General features: G+C 38.8%; 1 protein-coding gene across 16 annotated transcripts in view; it reads left to right on the top strand.

Annotated features, from left to right (window-relative positions):
- Positions 1-13,617, top strand: part of TNRC6A (trinucleotide repeat containing adaptor 6A) — a 105,235-nt gene that overhangs the window by 86,218 nt on the left and 5,400 nt on the right. For 12 of the 16 annotated variants that reach the window (XM_052773377.1, XM_052773364.1, XM_052773366.1 and 9 more), the window contains 13 exons: positions 179-2,767; positions 3,592-3,756; positions 3,936-4,111; positions 4,299-4,379; positions 4,825-4,876; positions 6,323-6,465; positions 6,815-6,961; positions 7,135-7,272; positions 7,508-7,636; positions 7,746-7,823; positions 8,085-8,295; positions 11,523-11,654; positions 13,200-13,358. In XM_052773377.1, coding sequence (XP_052629337.1) covers positions 179-2,767; positions 3,592-3,756; positions 3,936-4,111; positions 4,299-4,379; positions 4,825-4,876; positions 6,323-6,465; positions 6,815-6,961; positions 7,135-7,272; positions 7,508-7,636; positions 7,746-7,823; positions 8,085-8,295; positions 11,523-11,654; positions 13,200-13,358 — 4,200 coding nt within the window. The remainder of the gene's footprint in view (positions 1-178; positions 2,768-3,591; positions 3,757-3,935; positions 4,112-4,298; positions 4,380-4,824; positions 4,877-6,322; positions 6,466-6,814; positions 6,962-7,134; positions 7,273-7,507; positions 7,637-7,745; positions 7,824-8,084; positions 8,296-11,522; positions 11,655-13,199; positions 13,359-13,617) is intronic. The other 4 variants (XM_052773378.1, XM_052773369.1, XM_052773368.1 and 1 more) reach the window with 2 other exon arrangements.

Here is a 13,617-nt window from a genome sequence, read left to right as displayed (position 1 = left end):
CAGTGTTCTGAGCCGCTGTACTTGGAAGCTTTCTCTGTCATCTTCAGTGACCATAGTGTTAAAATAAGCAAAATAATTCTTGGCTTAGTGTCTTTATACTTTTTTTTACTCTTCTGCTTAATGAAGTAATAATACTAAATTTATAATAATGCTGTTGGACTTTCCTTCTTCCCTTTAGATCTGAACCACAGTGGTCTAGGATCTCATTATGAAAATTCTCACTGGGGACCAGTCTCTTCAAATAGTGACTCCAGCACAAACTGGGATAAAGTTATTGTAGACGGCTCTGACAAAGAAGCATGGCCATCAATCACTGGCAGTGACCCAGAGTTGACATCAGAATGTATGGACACTGACTCTGCCTCTAGCTCTGGGTCAGAGAGAAACCTCGTTATAATGGCTTCAGGGAGCACAGGTGGTGAAAATGATGGCATTCGAAATGGCATTGGACATGGTTCTCAAAATAAGTTTGTGGTTGGTAGCAACAGCAATAATGTGGGCAATGGAAGTATTAATGGGCCGTGGGGTTTATCCCATGGAACCATAATAAGCACATGTCAAGTTTCTGTGGATGCTCCTGACAGCAAATCTGAAAGTAGCAACAATAGAATGAATGCTTGGGGCACCATAAACTCTTCATCAAATGGAGGGTTAAATCCAAGCACTTTGAATTCAAATGGCAACCATGGTGCCTGGCCTGTATTGGAGAACAATGGACATGCCCTGAAAGGGTCTGTAGGGAGTGGTAATCCTGGCACAAATATTCAGTGCAGTACCATAGGTCAGATATCTAATAGTCAGAGTATTAACTCTAAAGTGGGTGGTTCAGCCCATGGTTCCTGGGGAAGCCTTCAGGAAAATTGTGATTCTGAAGTAAATGGTACAAGGAAGGTTTCATTCAGTGGGCAACCTCAAAACCTTAACACTGAAATGAATGGACCAAATAACACTACTAACTTTATGACCTCTAGTTTACCAAACTCTGCTGGTTCAGTGCAGATTAACGAACTGCCTAATAATACAGGGCATGGGGCCTGGCGTGTGAGCACAATGAATCATTCTCAGATTCAGGCCTCTCCAGTTACAAATGGCACTTCCATTTCTCATCTGAGCAATGGTGAGGCGAAAAATGGTGGATCTTATGGTACTACATGGGGTGCCTATGGTTCTAATTACTCTGGAGACAAATGTTCAGGCCCAAACAGCCAAGCTAATGGTGACACTGTGAATGCAACTCTAATGCAGCCAGGCATTAGCGGGCCTGGCAGCACTAACTTTCAAATCAATGGGAATAAAGGCGGAGGGGTATGGGAGGCAGGGACAGTCAACTCCCAGAATATGCCATGGGGAAGTGGAAATGGTGCAAGTGCTGGCGGGAGTAGAAGAGGATGGGGCAACCCTGCACAAAACACTGGCACTAACATTTCAAATGGGGAGTGGAGTAAACTGCCTAGTAATCAGCATTCCAATGAAAGTGTGAATGGAAACAGCAGGAAGTTTACAAATGGATGGAAATCTACTGAGGAGGATGACCTTAACAGCCAGAGTTCTGCTGCTTCTCAGATAACTGAGCAGAACAGCGCATGGGCCAAAACAGGTACGGGGGACAGCGAAGGTAGTTCGGAGAGCACTGGATGCCATGAAGACAGAGGAACTACAGAAGGACAGAATCGAGAGAGAAGGAAAGTTGACCAGCATGCATTACTCCAAAGTATAGTGAACAGAACTGACTTAGATCCGCGTGTCCTTTCCAACTCTGGTTGGGGACAGACTCCAATCAAACAGAACACTGCCTGGGATACCGAAACATCACCAAGGGGTGAAAGAAAAACTGACAATGGGACAGAGGCCTGGGGAGGCTCTGTGACACAGACTTCCAGCTCAGGGGGATGTGTGGATAGACCGAGCCCTAATAATAATGATACCTCATCTGTATCAGGGTGGGGAGATCCAAAGTCTGCTACAAGGTGGGGAGACTCCAAAGGGTCAAACAGCCAAGGGGGGTGGGAAGAAGATTCTGCTGCTACAGTAATGGTCAAGAGCAATCAATCATGGGGAAGTGGCAAAGAGGAAAAGTCATCTTGGAATGATGCACAGAAGATCAAACAGGGATGGGTAGATGGACAAAAGGCCAGCCAGGGTTGGGCAGTTTCTGCTGGTGATAGCTGGGGTGAAAATTCAAGAAGTAACCATTGGGGTGAGGCTAAGAAATCCAGTTCAGGAGGTAGCGACAGTGACAGATCAGTGTCTGGTTGGAATGAGCCAGGTAAATCAAATTCTGTTACTTGGGGAGGTAATAATACAAACCCAAATAATTCTTCAGGATGGGATGAGCCTGCAAAGTCTAATCAGAACCAAGGCTGGGGAGACCCTCCTAAATCCAATCAGCCTCAAGTTTGGGGGGATTCATCAAAGCCAATCAACTCTCCAGAATGGAACAAACAAGATGTTGGCTCTTGGGGAGCACCATCTGCCACAAACAAACCCCCAGGGTCAGGCTGGCTGGGTGGACCAATGCCGGCACCAGCAAAGGAGGAAGAACCCACTGGCTGGGAGGAGCCATCCCCTGAATCAATACGCCGTAAAATGGAAATTGATGATGGAACTTCTGCTTGGGGTGATCCAAGCAAATACAACTACAAAAATGTGAATATGTGGAATAAAAATGTCCCAAACAGTAGCAGCAGTTCCGACCAGCAAGCACAGGTACATCAGCAGCTACTGTCTTCAAGTGCCATGTCTAGCAAGGAGAGCAGTTCGGGTTCTGGTAAGACTTGGTTTTATGCAAATTTGTGTTTTCTGTTAATTGTAAAACAATACTTTTTGTTTTTTCTTCATATAACAATATTTTAGTTTCAAAGTTGAAAGGGGAAGGTGCCAGTGAAGTACCATTTTTATTCATTAAAAAAAAAAAAAGTAACAGCAATGCTCACAGACATTTGATATTTTTATATGGATTGGAAGATCTGTTCTAGTTTTAAATAGCTTGAGTAATAAAGACTAGACAGCTCTACTTGAATTCTGGGGTGTGGAAACAGAGAAAATATTTAAAGTGATATCTGAGGAATGAAAGTATTTTTCTTCATTTGAGTCTAAAACAGTTAAAACTTAATGTTGCCAAAGAGGCCCCGCCCAAAAAAAGCATTGAGCTGCTACAAGACAGAATGCAGGGTGGTGGTTTTATATGAACTCAAGATCAGACTTTCTGATCTTGTAGTTTTGGGAGCGGTGAATAATGATACTTGCAGATGAGTTTGTGTGGTTTTTATGAAATATTTTGTGCTCTGTCTCTTTTTCAAGTGCAAAGAGGAGTAGCATAAATACAATCAGCAGCTCTTAGGAACTTAGTATCTTAGAAATTCCTACTATCAAAATGTAATTCTTTACATATGAAATTTGTATTTTTGTAGTCTTTTTTTTATGGAACAGCTTACAGTTGTAATAATAACCTTCATACAAAATGTAAATGTGTACTAATACGGTTTTTATTGTACATTATGGATCTAGAAAAGGCAAAACACTTCAGTCTCTTTAGATAGCTTTTAAAATCCTGTTTAAAAACATGCCAATAACTCATACTGCTTTAAAAAGGTTGGGGAGAGCCTTCTACTCCAGCCACTACTGTAGATAATGGAACTTCAGCGTGGGGTAAACCCATGGATACTGGTACTAGCTGGGGAGAACCCATCAGCGATGCAGCAGGCACCTCTGGCTGGGGAAATGCTTCTCTTGGTCAACAGGCTTCAAATAAACCTGGTAAGTGCTTTCTGCATCATTTTTTAATAAAGGTATTTGAGGATGGTGAAATACCTCTATAGCAGCTTTACGGTTTTGGAGGCTTTTTTTATCTTGCAGTAAACATCAAGCTAACTTCTGTGTTAAGGGCAGTCAGTTGCTACTGAAACGTTAATGTGCTGAATTTTTTTCACAACCAGGGCCTAAATCTATGCAAGATAGTTGGTGTGGAGATGATATGCCATTGACAGGCAGTCGTCAGACCAGCTGGGAGGAAGAGGAGGATGTAGAGATTGGAATGTGGAACAGCAGTTCTTCACAAGAAGCTAACCCATCTTTAAATTGGCCACCATATATGAAAAAAATGCCCACAAAGGTAATGAGGAAGATGAGTCAAGGTTTTTGTGCTGCTGTCATTTCTAAAAGCTAAGTCAGAACAGATTGCTGCACTGAGTGGAGTACCATTAAGCTTTAATCTTCATTCGTAACATTTTATGATGTAATTTAAGCAGTAGGTGGTAAACATCTTCTGAGTATCACAGGAATTCCTTTCTATTTTTAAGGGAATAATGAAAGGTGGAAATAAGCAAGATGAAACATGGATCAATCCATTCATTAAGCAATTCACAAATCTCAGTTTTTCAGTAAGTATTTACCTTTACCTGGCTTTACTGCCTTCTTACAGTGCTAGTTATAATGCACAAAGTTGAACACTAGGCAATAAAGCATTTTAATTTTCATCGTGTTTTTCTTTTTACTTTTGTTTGTCTCCCCTCTGTCACCCATCCCCACTCTTTGCATCCTCATTACAAAAAGACCTATTTATTGATGAAAAGTGTTTTTGTAAACTCTATCCAGGTATTCATCCAGTAGTCTGATGTTTTACTTAATGTTACATACGTATTTTGGTGATGATACCCGTTTTCAGTTGGGTAACAACTAAAGGGAGAATATGCTTTAAAATAGCATCTGATTTGTCTCGATTTTTTTTTCTTGCAGGTTTGAATTGAAATAGTATATAGGAATCTCTTTGTTTTAGCTTTTAAAAATATTATTATTCAATAATTATGATTCATTTTATTACTTCAGAGAGAATCACCAGAAGAAACCATACAGAGCAATAAGATGGACATGTCTGGAGGTAAGAATAGGAGAACCTAGCTGGGGTTTATTGCTTTCCTTTCCAGTCTCTCTTTTAGTTTATATCCTTCTGTAAATTACTTTTTTAAAATGTATATATAATATGTATAGTTATAGCTATATATAGTTAAATACATGTTTCCCTAAAGAAAAGGAGTAGAGAAAAAAATTTGTGCATGTGAGTAATGCTACACACCTGAATCGCCTGGTTGCTGTAGTAATATTATCCATAAATCAAGCTAAGCTTATATATATTAAGGTGACATGAAAGAATGCTTTCGGGGAGTGGTGGGTTTGTTTCTTGTAATATAAGTATCTAGCTTGCCTTCTGGATACCTTCACGAAATATAAACAGAAATGTTCTGAATACCACACTTGCTCATTGTGGTTCATTCTTGGAAACACATTTTCAGTTCTAAGAACTAAATTAATACTGAACAGTTATTTTGGAAACATTTAAACCTGAGTGTAAAATGACTTGTGAGCAGTTTTATTTTTATTTGAATCCATTCACTGTTACGATTTCTCTAGCAAATAAAAAATAGTATAATGCTTTAATACATTAAGAACAATATATTATAGCAATAGAATATTTAATTAAAAGTAATTGTAGCATTGTAGGTTTTTACTGTAGTTGCACTGATTTTATTCCAGTTTAGAATTGGGTATTTTCACTTTTGGGCTCATAGTCTATTGTGTAAAGAAATTGTTCTTTGAATTTTAGATTTTAATATTAATGGCAAGCCTCATCTTTAAATTATTTCAATTTTTTTAAATTAGAATTTAAAACTTCTGCTTAGAAAGTAATTCTCTTACACTGCATGCAGTGAAGTACTAAATGGACTTCTTTATTACTGCATGTATTTTGATCTTCTAGCTTGCCTAGTGGAATTAATGATAAAAGATAACTTAAAATTTGCTTTTAATAAACACAACTACTTTAAATTTGTGAGGTTTTTTGGTTGTTTTTTTAGCTAAATAGGTTTTTTCTTAACTGAATCAAAATAAAGGGCCTCTGAAATATTACACAAATGTGTAGGGGATGTGATAAAGATACTACTTCAAAGCCAAGACAGTGCTTTATGGCTACTAAAAAAACCCCAAAACCAACAGTGGCATTCACAACTGGAAACTCAAGTTTAAACAATTATAATTCCTTGTTTTTAAGAGGAAACTGAGAATAATACTTTTGTGAAGTCTAGCAAAATCTGTTGACACTTTGGTGATTCCAAGTGTTAAGCTGTCTGTAGCCATTGCTTCATGGTGTCTCCTTTCCCTTTTCAGTAAAGCCCAGAGAGTTTAAAGCTAAACTGATGTTTTCTTTTATTAGTATCTAGCTTGGGACCAGTGTTAGTTCAGCTCTTCATAAGCATAAACTGGTTTCTAGTGTATCTGGAAAACTGAATAATCCTTCAATGTTGTAGTCACATCTCTCACCTTTTCTTAGGGTTATTGCAAGATAAGCGGATGGAGATGGATAAGCACGGCCTCAATGTTGGAGATTACAATCGTGTGGTTGGAAAAGGCCCTGGTTCTCGTCCTCAAATTTCCAAAGAGTCTTCCATGGATCGCGGTCCTTACTTTGATAAGGTTAGTAGGTGTCTTACTGGTGGACACTTCTAAACTTCTTTGACTCTGCATTCTAAGTAGTTATACGTGTGCTCCTTAGCTTTCTGCGTTTAGTGGAGAGGAAAATTAGGGCTTTCTTGTTAATCCATAAGATATGTTCTGTTCTTTTTAACTTACTGATATATAATACTAAGCACTTTCTGTAGCCCATTTGCAGTGCAAATAACTAACCTGATCTCTTTTGTTTTCTGCCTATTTCCTGCTGGTGCTGGACTGTCATGTGACTCTTCCCTTCTGTTCCTGGCAATGGTTTCTCCCTTCTGCTTGCTTGCTGGCTGGTTGTTGCGCATCGGTTTGTCTGTCCAATCAGGATGGCATTGTAGCAGACGAGTCCCAAAACATGCAGTTTATGTCCAATCAAAACATGAAGCTTCCCCCTTCAAATAATGCACTACCTAACCAAGCCCTTGGCTCCCTAGCAGGGCTGGGTATGCAAAACTTGAATTCTGTTAGACAGGTAAGGCTGTGTGCATATCCTTGGCATGTTACTTGACAACATTTAATACCTTTTGATATAACATCCTAGCTACCTATGTGGTTGATATGTGTTTAACTTCTAATTCAAATGTATAGGGGTGGGAGAAGCAGCAAAAGAGGTTTATTGTCACTAACTGTCCATCCTTTCCCCAGAATGGCAATCCCAGTATGTTTGGTGTTGGTAATATAGCAGCACAGCCCAGGAGCATGCAGCAGCCTCCAGCACAACCTCTTAATTCATCTCAGCCTAATCCACGTGCTCAAGTGCCTCCTCCATTACTATCCCCTCAGGTAACTGAGTACATAAAATATTCTGGGTATAAACTACCAAAATGCTACTTCAGAAAATTTGTTCTTTGTCTATTGGTGTTGCTGATATTTATTCTGTAAATATTTGAAAAAATATTTGGCTTGATGAGTGTTTCAGAAACTAGACAACTGTTGGCCAGGGTTTATAATATTCTGCATCTAGTATAATTAATTGCACGTTACTGTCAGTCACTCTTCATACTGGTCCATTTTGCAGGTTCCAGTATCATTACTGAAGTATGCACCAAACAACGGTGGCCTGAGCCCACTTTTTGGTCCACAACAGGTAGCCATGTTGAATCAACTGTCCCAGTTAAACCAGCTTTCTCAGATCTCCCAGTTACAGGTAAGCTAACAAAGCTAGTCGCTCTGTGTTCTGTTTGAAAGTCTAAGTAGAGACTTACGTCAGCTATATACTGTTCTTAAAAAAAACACCACAAAACACTGTCTCCTAGCGGTTGTTGGCTCAGCAGCAAAAAGCGCAGAATCAAAGAAGCATGCCTTCTGGTGGTCGTCAACAGCAGGAGCAGCAGGTAAATACATACGTTTATTATTAACTTTTCAAACTATCTTTATAAACTGCTTTTCGTCCTGAGCTGCATTTCTTGTTATAAATTGTATTAAAGTGTGCAAGAGTGAATGGGATTTTCACAAGCTTTAAAGGAGTGACTTAGCTTAATGCTGGGGTTTTGCTGTGCTAAGATGCACGGAGCACAAAGATGCATTTCATTATCTATCTTTAAATGCGGAAGAGCTTTTGCCTATTTATATTGTAACTGCTCTGTTTTTTCAAGGGTCGATCTCTTAGTATGCAGCAACAGATGATGCAACAGTCCCGTCAGCTTGATCCAAACCTGTTAATGAAGCAGCAAACACCACCCTCTCAACAGCAGTCACTCCATCAACCCACCATGAAATCTTTCCTTGAGAATGTCATACCCCATGCTACTCCTGAGCTACAAAAAGGGCCATCACCAATAAATGCATTCAGCAGCTTCCCTATAGGTGGGTTTCTCCATGCTAATTTCATACAGTCAATTAATGCTTATGTGACACACAGCCTTTCTTTTCACATTGCCTGCCTCCTCTGAAAACAATAGTGATTGTAATCCTGTTAGCAGTTACAATTTTAATGGAAGTAGTAATTCTTTGTGGGGCTTATCCATTTATCTTTGTTCACCAAAGAACTTTTTTCACAAGTGAACTCATTCCCGGAAGTGACTGTCTGTATTTCAGTGCAAAGTACTTTACATTCTTAAAGAATGTCTGTCTCCTTTTATTTCTTTTTTATCCTCTGGTTCCCAAGGATGATGCAAAGTCCTTTTGCAGTTATGAATCCTGGAGCTAAAAGACTTTTAGAACTAGAATCCATACAAAGAATCCATTGATGTGGTCTCATTTCTTTGGATTTTAGAAACATTTTCAATTAATCTGGAATTGCATTGGTAGAACAAAATATTTATTTCCCTTTTAGTGATTTTGTCCAGGAAAGAAAGCTTTTAGCTCTGCATTTTTAAAGAATGGTTGTCTCATTTCAGGCAAAATGTCTGAACATTTATAAATACAAACATCTCCTGTTTCTTTCTCCCTACGTTTCCAGGCTTCTGTCCAATTTCTACTTCAGAAATTCCAGGCTTGTATATTTTCTCCTTACTTTAGGTCCCTTTTTAATGCTATCTTATACTTACTATAACTGTATACGATTTACCTCTTGTTCCTTTTCCCTATTTTTTTTCCTCCTCTTCAGTTTGCTTTTCTTCTATGTTATTCTAACCTGGTCATTTCTGTTGGGCTGATTTCCTCTGCATTCTCATTGCCCTTTGTAGAAAAATTTGTTTAATGGAGACTGCTGCTGACATCCTTGTGCTTATAGGTGGAGTGTTATGGAGCCAGTGGGTCGGTGCAGGCCATGCTGTTGCACTGCATGTGGCACACTGGAATTTTGCTTGTGGCCAGTCTTAAGTCCAGGCTGCTGCTTAATAGCTGCTGATGATGATTGGCATTAAGATCTAACTACTGCTTTCATTCAAAGGGCAAGGCATAAAAATGAAGTTTGTTTAGCTATTAGAGACACTATGTTAGGTGTAATGAAAGGAATATTTAACTTTCTCACCAAACTTCATGCTGAGTAATTGCATCCTGCCTACATTAGGTTCTTTTCTGTTTCATTTCTTGAGTTGAATTGTTGTAGACGATTAAGTAGTTGCTTTCTCCCCTTAATCATTGCCACATTTCAGGAACCTGCAGTGTATGTAAGATTGCTTTGAGATCCCTCAGGAATCTGCTGCAGTATATGCAAGAATTCTTTGGGATCCCATTGGAGTAGTACTGTATCGTGATGTAAGCAAGTGGAGCCACACTCAGTCCACAAATAAAAGCTTAAGGGTAGAAATAGTAGGTTGCTGGAATTTCTTCACCCTTTAGTGAAAAATTGAGTCGAGGCGTATTGGTAGCATCCTCCAAGTGCACAAAGTATAGTAGTATAGTCGTGTGAGGAGGAGCTCAACTTGCCAAGTCGTCTTCTGGAAAATCTTGCAGGTATGTTATTTTCTCCATGTTCTGATATTAGCATCAGGAGACCTAGCAATGAAAGCAGGGAGGTCCTGTTAACATTCTGGGGAACTGAATTTGTCAAGATTCACTAGATATTTGTTCATCAAAAGCAGAGATTGGGGGTGAGTGGGGGCTGTCCTTCTCTCTAATTGACCAGTGCTGCAGTCACATCCTGATTCATTTATAGAATTAAGTATTTCTAATATTAAAAATACCTTTTTCTGCCAAATAGTGAGTATAGCTGAACAATATAAAATCTTCCACAATTGAATATGAAAAATTACATCTGGGAAGACTGTTTAAATTAAAGATTATGTTCAGGGACTGATGTTCATCCCTCAGTCCACAGGTTTCAAATATGGAGCTATGGACATACATCTGTGCCTGCTGGGGGGGTGGCATTAACTTTATCAGCCAGATGTGCCTATTTGCCTGCTTGTGATCTTTCTAACCCTTCTTTTAGAGGTCTGTCTTCTGCAAGCTTCTTCAGAGTTAGAAGAAAGTTTATTGTTGTGCACAGGTTATTGCTCTGACAACAGCAAAATGCCAGAGGGAGAGGTGTCAGAAACTGGATTGATTGGACTTTTTCCTTTTTTCTGTTTCAGCTATTGATAGCTGTTGTATTTCTTAACTCAGCTGTCCTGTTCCAAGGCACTTTCTCTGAGGCTTTTCAAGGGGCTGCTTTTCTGGCATCAACATCTGCTCATGCCTTTAAGAAAAACAAACGAAAAAAACAACCAAACAGACCAGCTTCTATATGGCAGTGAATATCAACTTAGAAACAAAATTAAGCACTAGTTTCCAGTGCTGAATGAAAGTGTTTCTAGTAGAGAATTGAGAAGTTCACTTTGTGTCTCTAGGCCCAAGTTAAAATGTTGTAGTGGTTTATTTTCAGAAATGAAGTAAATAGATCTGAAGGGCTGGAAATGTAACCAAGTATGGTTGTGAATTAAGGATTCTTACAGACCTGGAAAGAGAGCAGGCATGCCAAAGTCAAAAGCGTGGGCACATTGTTCAAGCCCAGAGCAGCTGGTTCTCACAGGTATTTTGATTGATTTGGGTTGGCATTGTGTTGATTCTCTGGCAGATAAACATTTCGGAATACAGACAACAGCTTAGAACAGGGGAAGTGGAGGAGGGGAGCAGTATTACTTGTGCATTTCCAGTGTGGTTCAGAAGCTGGCGAGGTGTCCTGCTGAACAGCCCAAATAAAAATGGGAATGAGGTTGTAACTGCAGGTACCAGTATATAACTTCTGCTGAATAGGGATGAGTACAGACAAGCATTCCTGCTGAGAAAAATGTCTTCTATAACTGAGCGTAGCTCTTCAAAGTACAGTACTACTACTTTGTACAGATGAGATCAGTTGTGCTGGTGTTAGAAATGCCACTTTTTTTAGACGTTTACATTTTAGTTTTTCTTCCTCAATGGCTTCTTCCACTGACATTTTTGCATGAAGATATCAGCTGAGAACTTCAGAGTGCTTTGCATTGCTTAGCTTAGCTTCTGTCTGTAGTAAGTTCACTGTATTATATGCTAGAATGTTTCTCAAAAAACAGAGACTTGGAAGCATGAAATGACCATAGTAATATGCTCTTAAATGTTTATTAGGAAAATAGTGGTAATTAGCAGAAGAGAAACATTTAGTCTGTATTTCATAAACTTATATATATTTTCAGGAATGAACTCAAACTTGAATGTAAACATGGATATGAGCAGTATTAAAGAGCCACAATCTCGACTGAGGAAATGGACTACAGTAGACAGCATTTCTGTGAACACATCTTTAGATCAAAACTCCAGCAAACATGGTATGTTGAACATGTCATTAAGTAGCATTTGACATTACACATTAGATTTTCACGTTCTGGGTATAAAACGCAGGTTTGCTGTATATAGGTCTGTAGTTGTAACTACTCTGTTGCTTGTAGCTGTCAGAATTTGTATGGCGTTGCCTGTCAAACTTACTGCTTGTCTTGTACAGCAGCCCATAGCTTTCTTGAATGTTTTTACTTACAGAAGTGATCTTGTGATGAGGTTTAGTAGAAATGTTGTACAGAATTCATTTTTAACCAGACTTTTCTTTAAGCGTGACTATTGCTACTAGCTTTACCTTAATCTGGACTGGAATGCTTCATATATTTTTAAACCAAAAGCTTTAGATTTTCTAGCTTTCTTTCCCACCACCCTGCTGGCCTTAAGGTGATTTATGGGGATTTAACTCTGTGTACACGTGTTCTGGTCGTGTCTGACGTTCTTAGTTATGGGGTTTGGTTATGAATGTGTACGTCTGCATTCTAAAAATGGAGAGAGCTTAGAAGGGATAGACTAGTACCATTGCTGTACTTAGTTTTAGAGGAGGTGGACTTGGTTGCTTCATACTTCATTCCAGTAATCAGGATTCATATGACATTTCAACTGTTTTAGTTGCTTGAAATCTCATCCAGTTAAAATTTAACTCTATAGCACAAAGGTGCCATGTCTAAAGATAGTTATAAAATGTCTTCAGTCTCCTATTACGGTTCAGTCTTCAGATTGTTTGGATATTTTTAGATTTGTCAGCTGTTTTACTACTATGAAATTACTTGCTGCCTTAAGCATCTAGTGGAGATACCCTGATACTGCAGTTCTGAACTTCATCTGATTGTTACAGATGAACAGAATTCAGAAGTGTTGGTGTTACTTTAGCTGTAGGTAATGTTTCCTGAATAGTATTAGGAATTTGATTATTTGAACTCCATATTGCATTGAATCACTAGTAAAAATCATTTATTCCCTCAGAACTGTAGTAATCTTTGGCTTTGCTGTCTAATAACTTTTAAACTTGTCCATACAGGATTTGCACAGAATGAAATAGGTTCTGTACAGTGCTTTTGTTCCTTGCTCTGCCTCCAGTGATCTTTTTCATTTTATTCCCCGCCCCCTCGCAGTAATATGTGTAGAGTTTAGAGCTTTGTAGTAGCTAAAGATCCTTCAGATTTTGTAGATGTTTCTTCCAAGAGCCCTCCCATCACAGAATGTGTTCACTACCCCTGTTATCCAGTTGGGGTCTCACAGAATGCTCTTATTGTCTTGAATTAATATTTTAATTTAAATTTAATAAGTACACTATTTTAATGAAATTATTCTTGATTAATTAAATTAATGAGATTATTCTTGCAGTTTTCTCCTGAATTATTCAGAGACATTTCATTTTAGATTATATACTCCTGTATGACTTCCTATATAACTTGACATCATAAGAGGACAGTATGCTGCTGTATTTCATGAATGCTTTACAAAGGCATGTTTTTTATATCTATGTATATAAAAATGGCTATGAAAAATACTTGACAACTTTTTTTCTTTTTAATTAGGTGCTATTTCAAGTGGTTTTAGGCTGGAAGAGTCTCCATTTGTTCCATATGACTTTATGAACAGCAGTAATTCACCAGCCAGTCCTCCTGGATCTATTGGGGATGGCTGGCCCCGTGCCAAATCGCCTAATGGCTCTAGCAGTGTTAACTGGCCACCAGGTACACAACACCAGTGCTTGCTCTTTGCATGGTTCTTTCTGTTCAGCTGTGTTTCTTCTGGGTTCCTTGGTCATTACGTGTAGAGGGGGCAGGGAACAGCCTACAGAAAATCATTAATGGTGTGTTTTTAGCAGATCGAAATTGAGAGCAGTAGTTTTATTGTACAAAGAGAACTATGTCCCTGCTTTGAGATTTTACCCTGGTGAGACAGGACCAGAAAAACTAGAAATGAAGTTAGTAAAGTGCAAATAACACTAAA

Source organism: Harpia harpyja, chromosome 21 (genome assembly GCF_026419915.1).
Source record: "Harpia harpyja isolate bHarHar1 chromosome 21, bHarHar1 primary haplotype, whole genome shotgun sequence".
NCBI classification, from domain to species: Eukaryota; Metazoa; Chordata; class Aves; order Accipitriformes; family Accipitridae; genus Harpia; species Harpia harpyja.
Note: the sequence above shows the minus strand (reverse complement) of the source record. Positions and strands in the feature narration are given on the sequence as shown.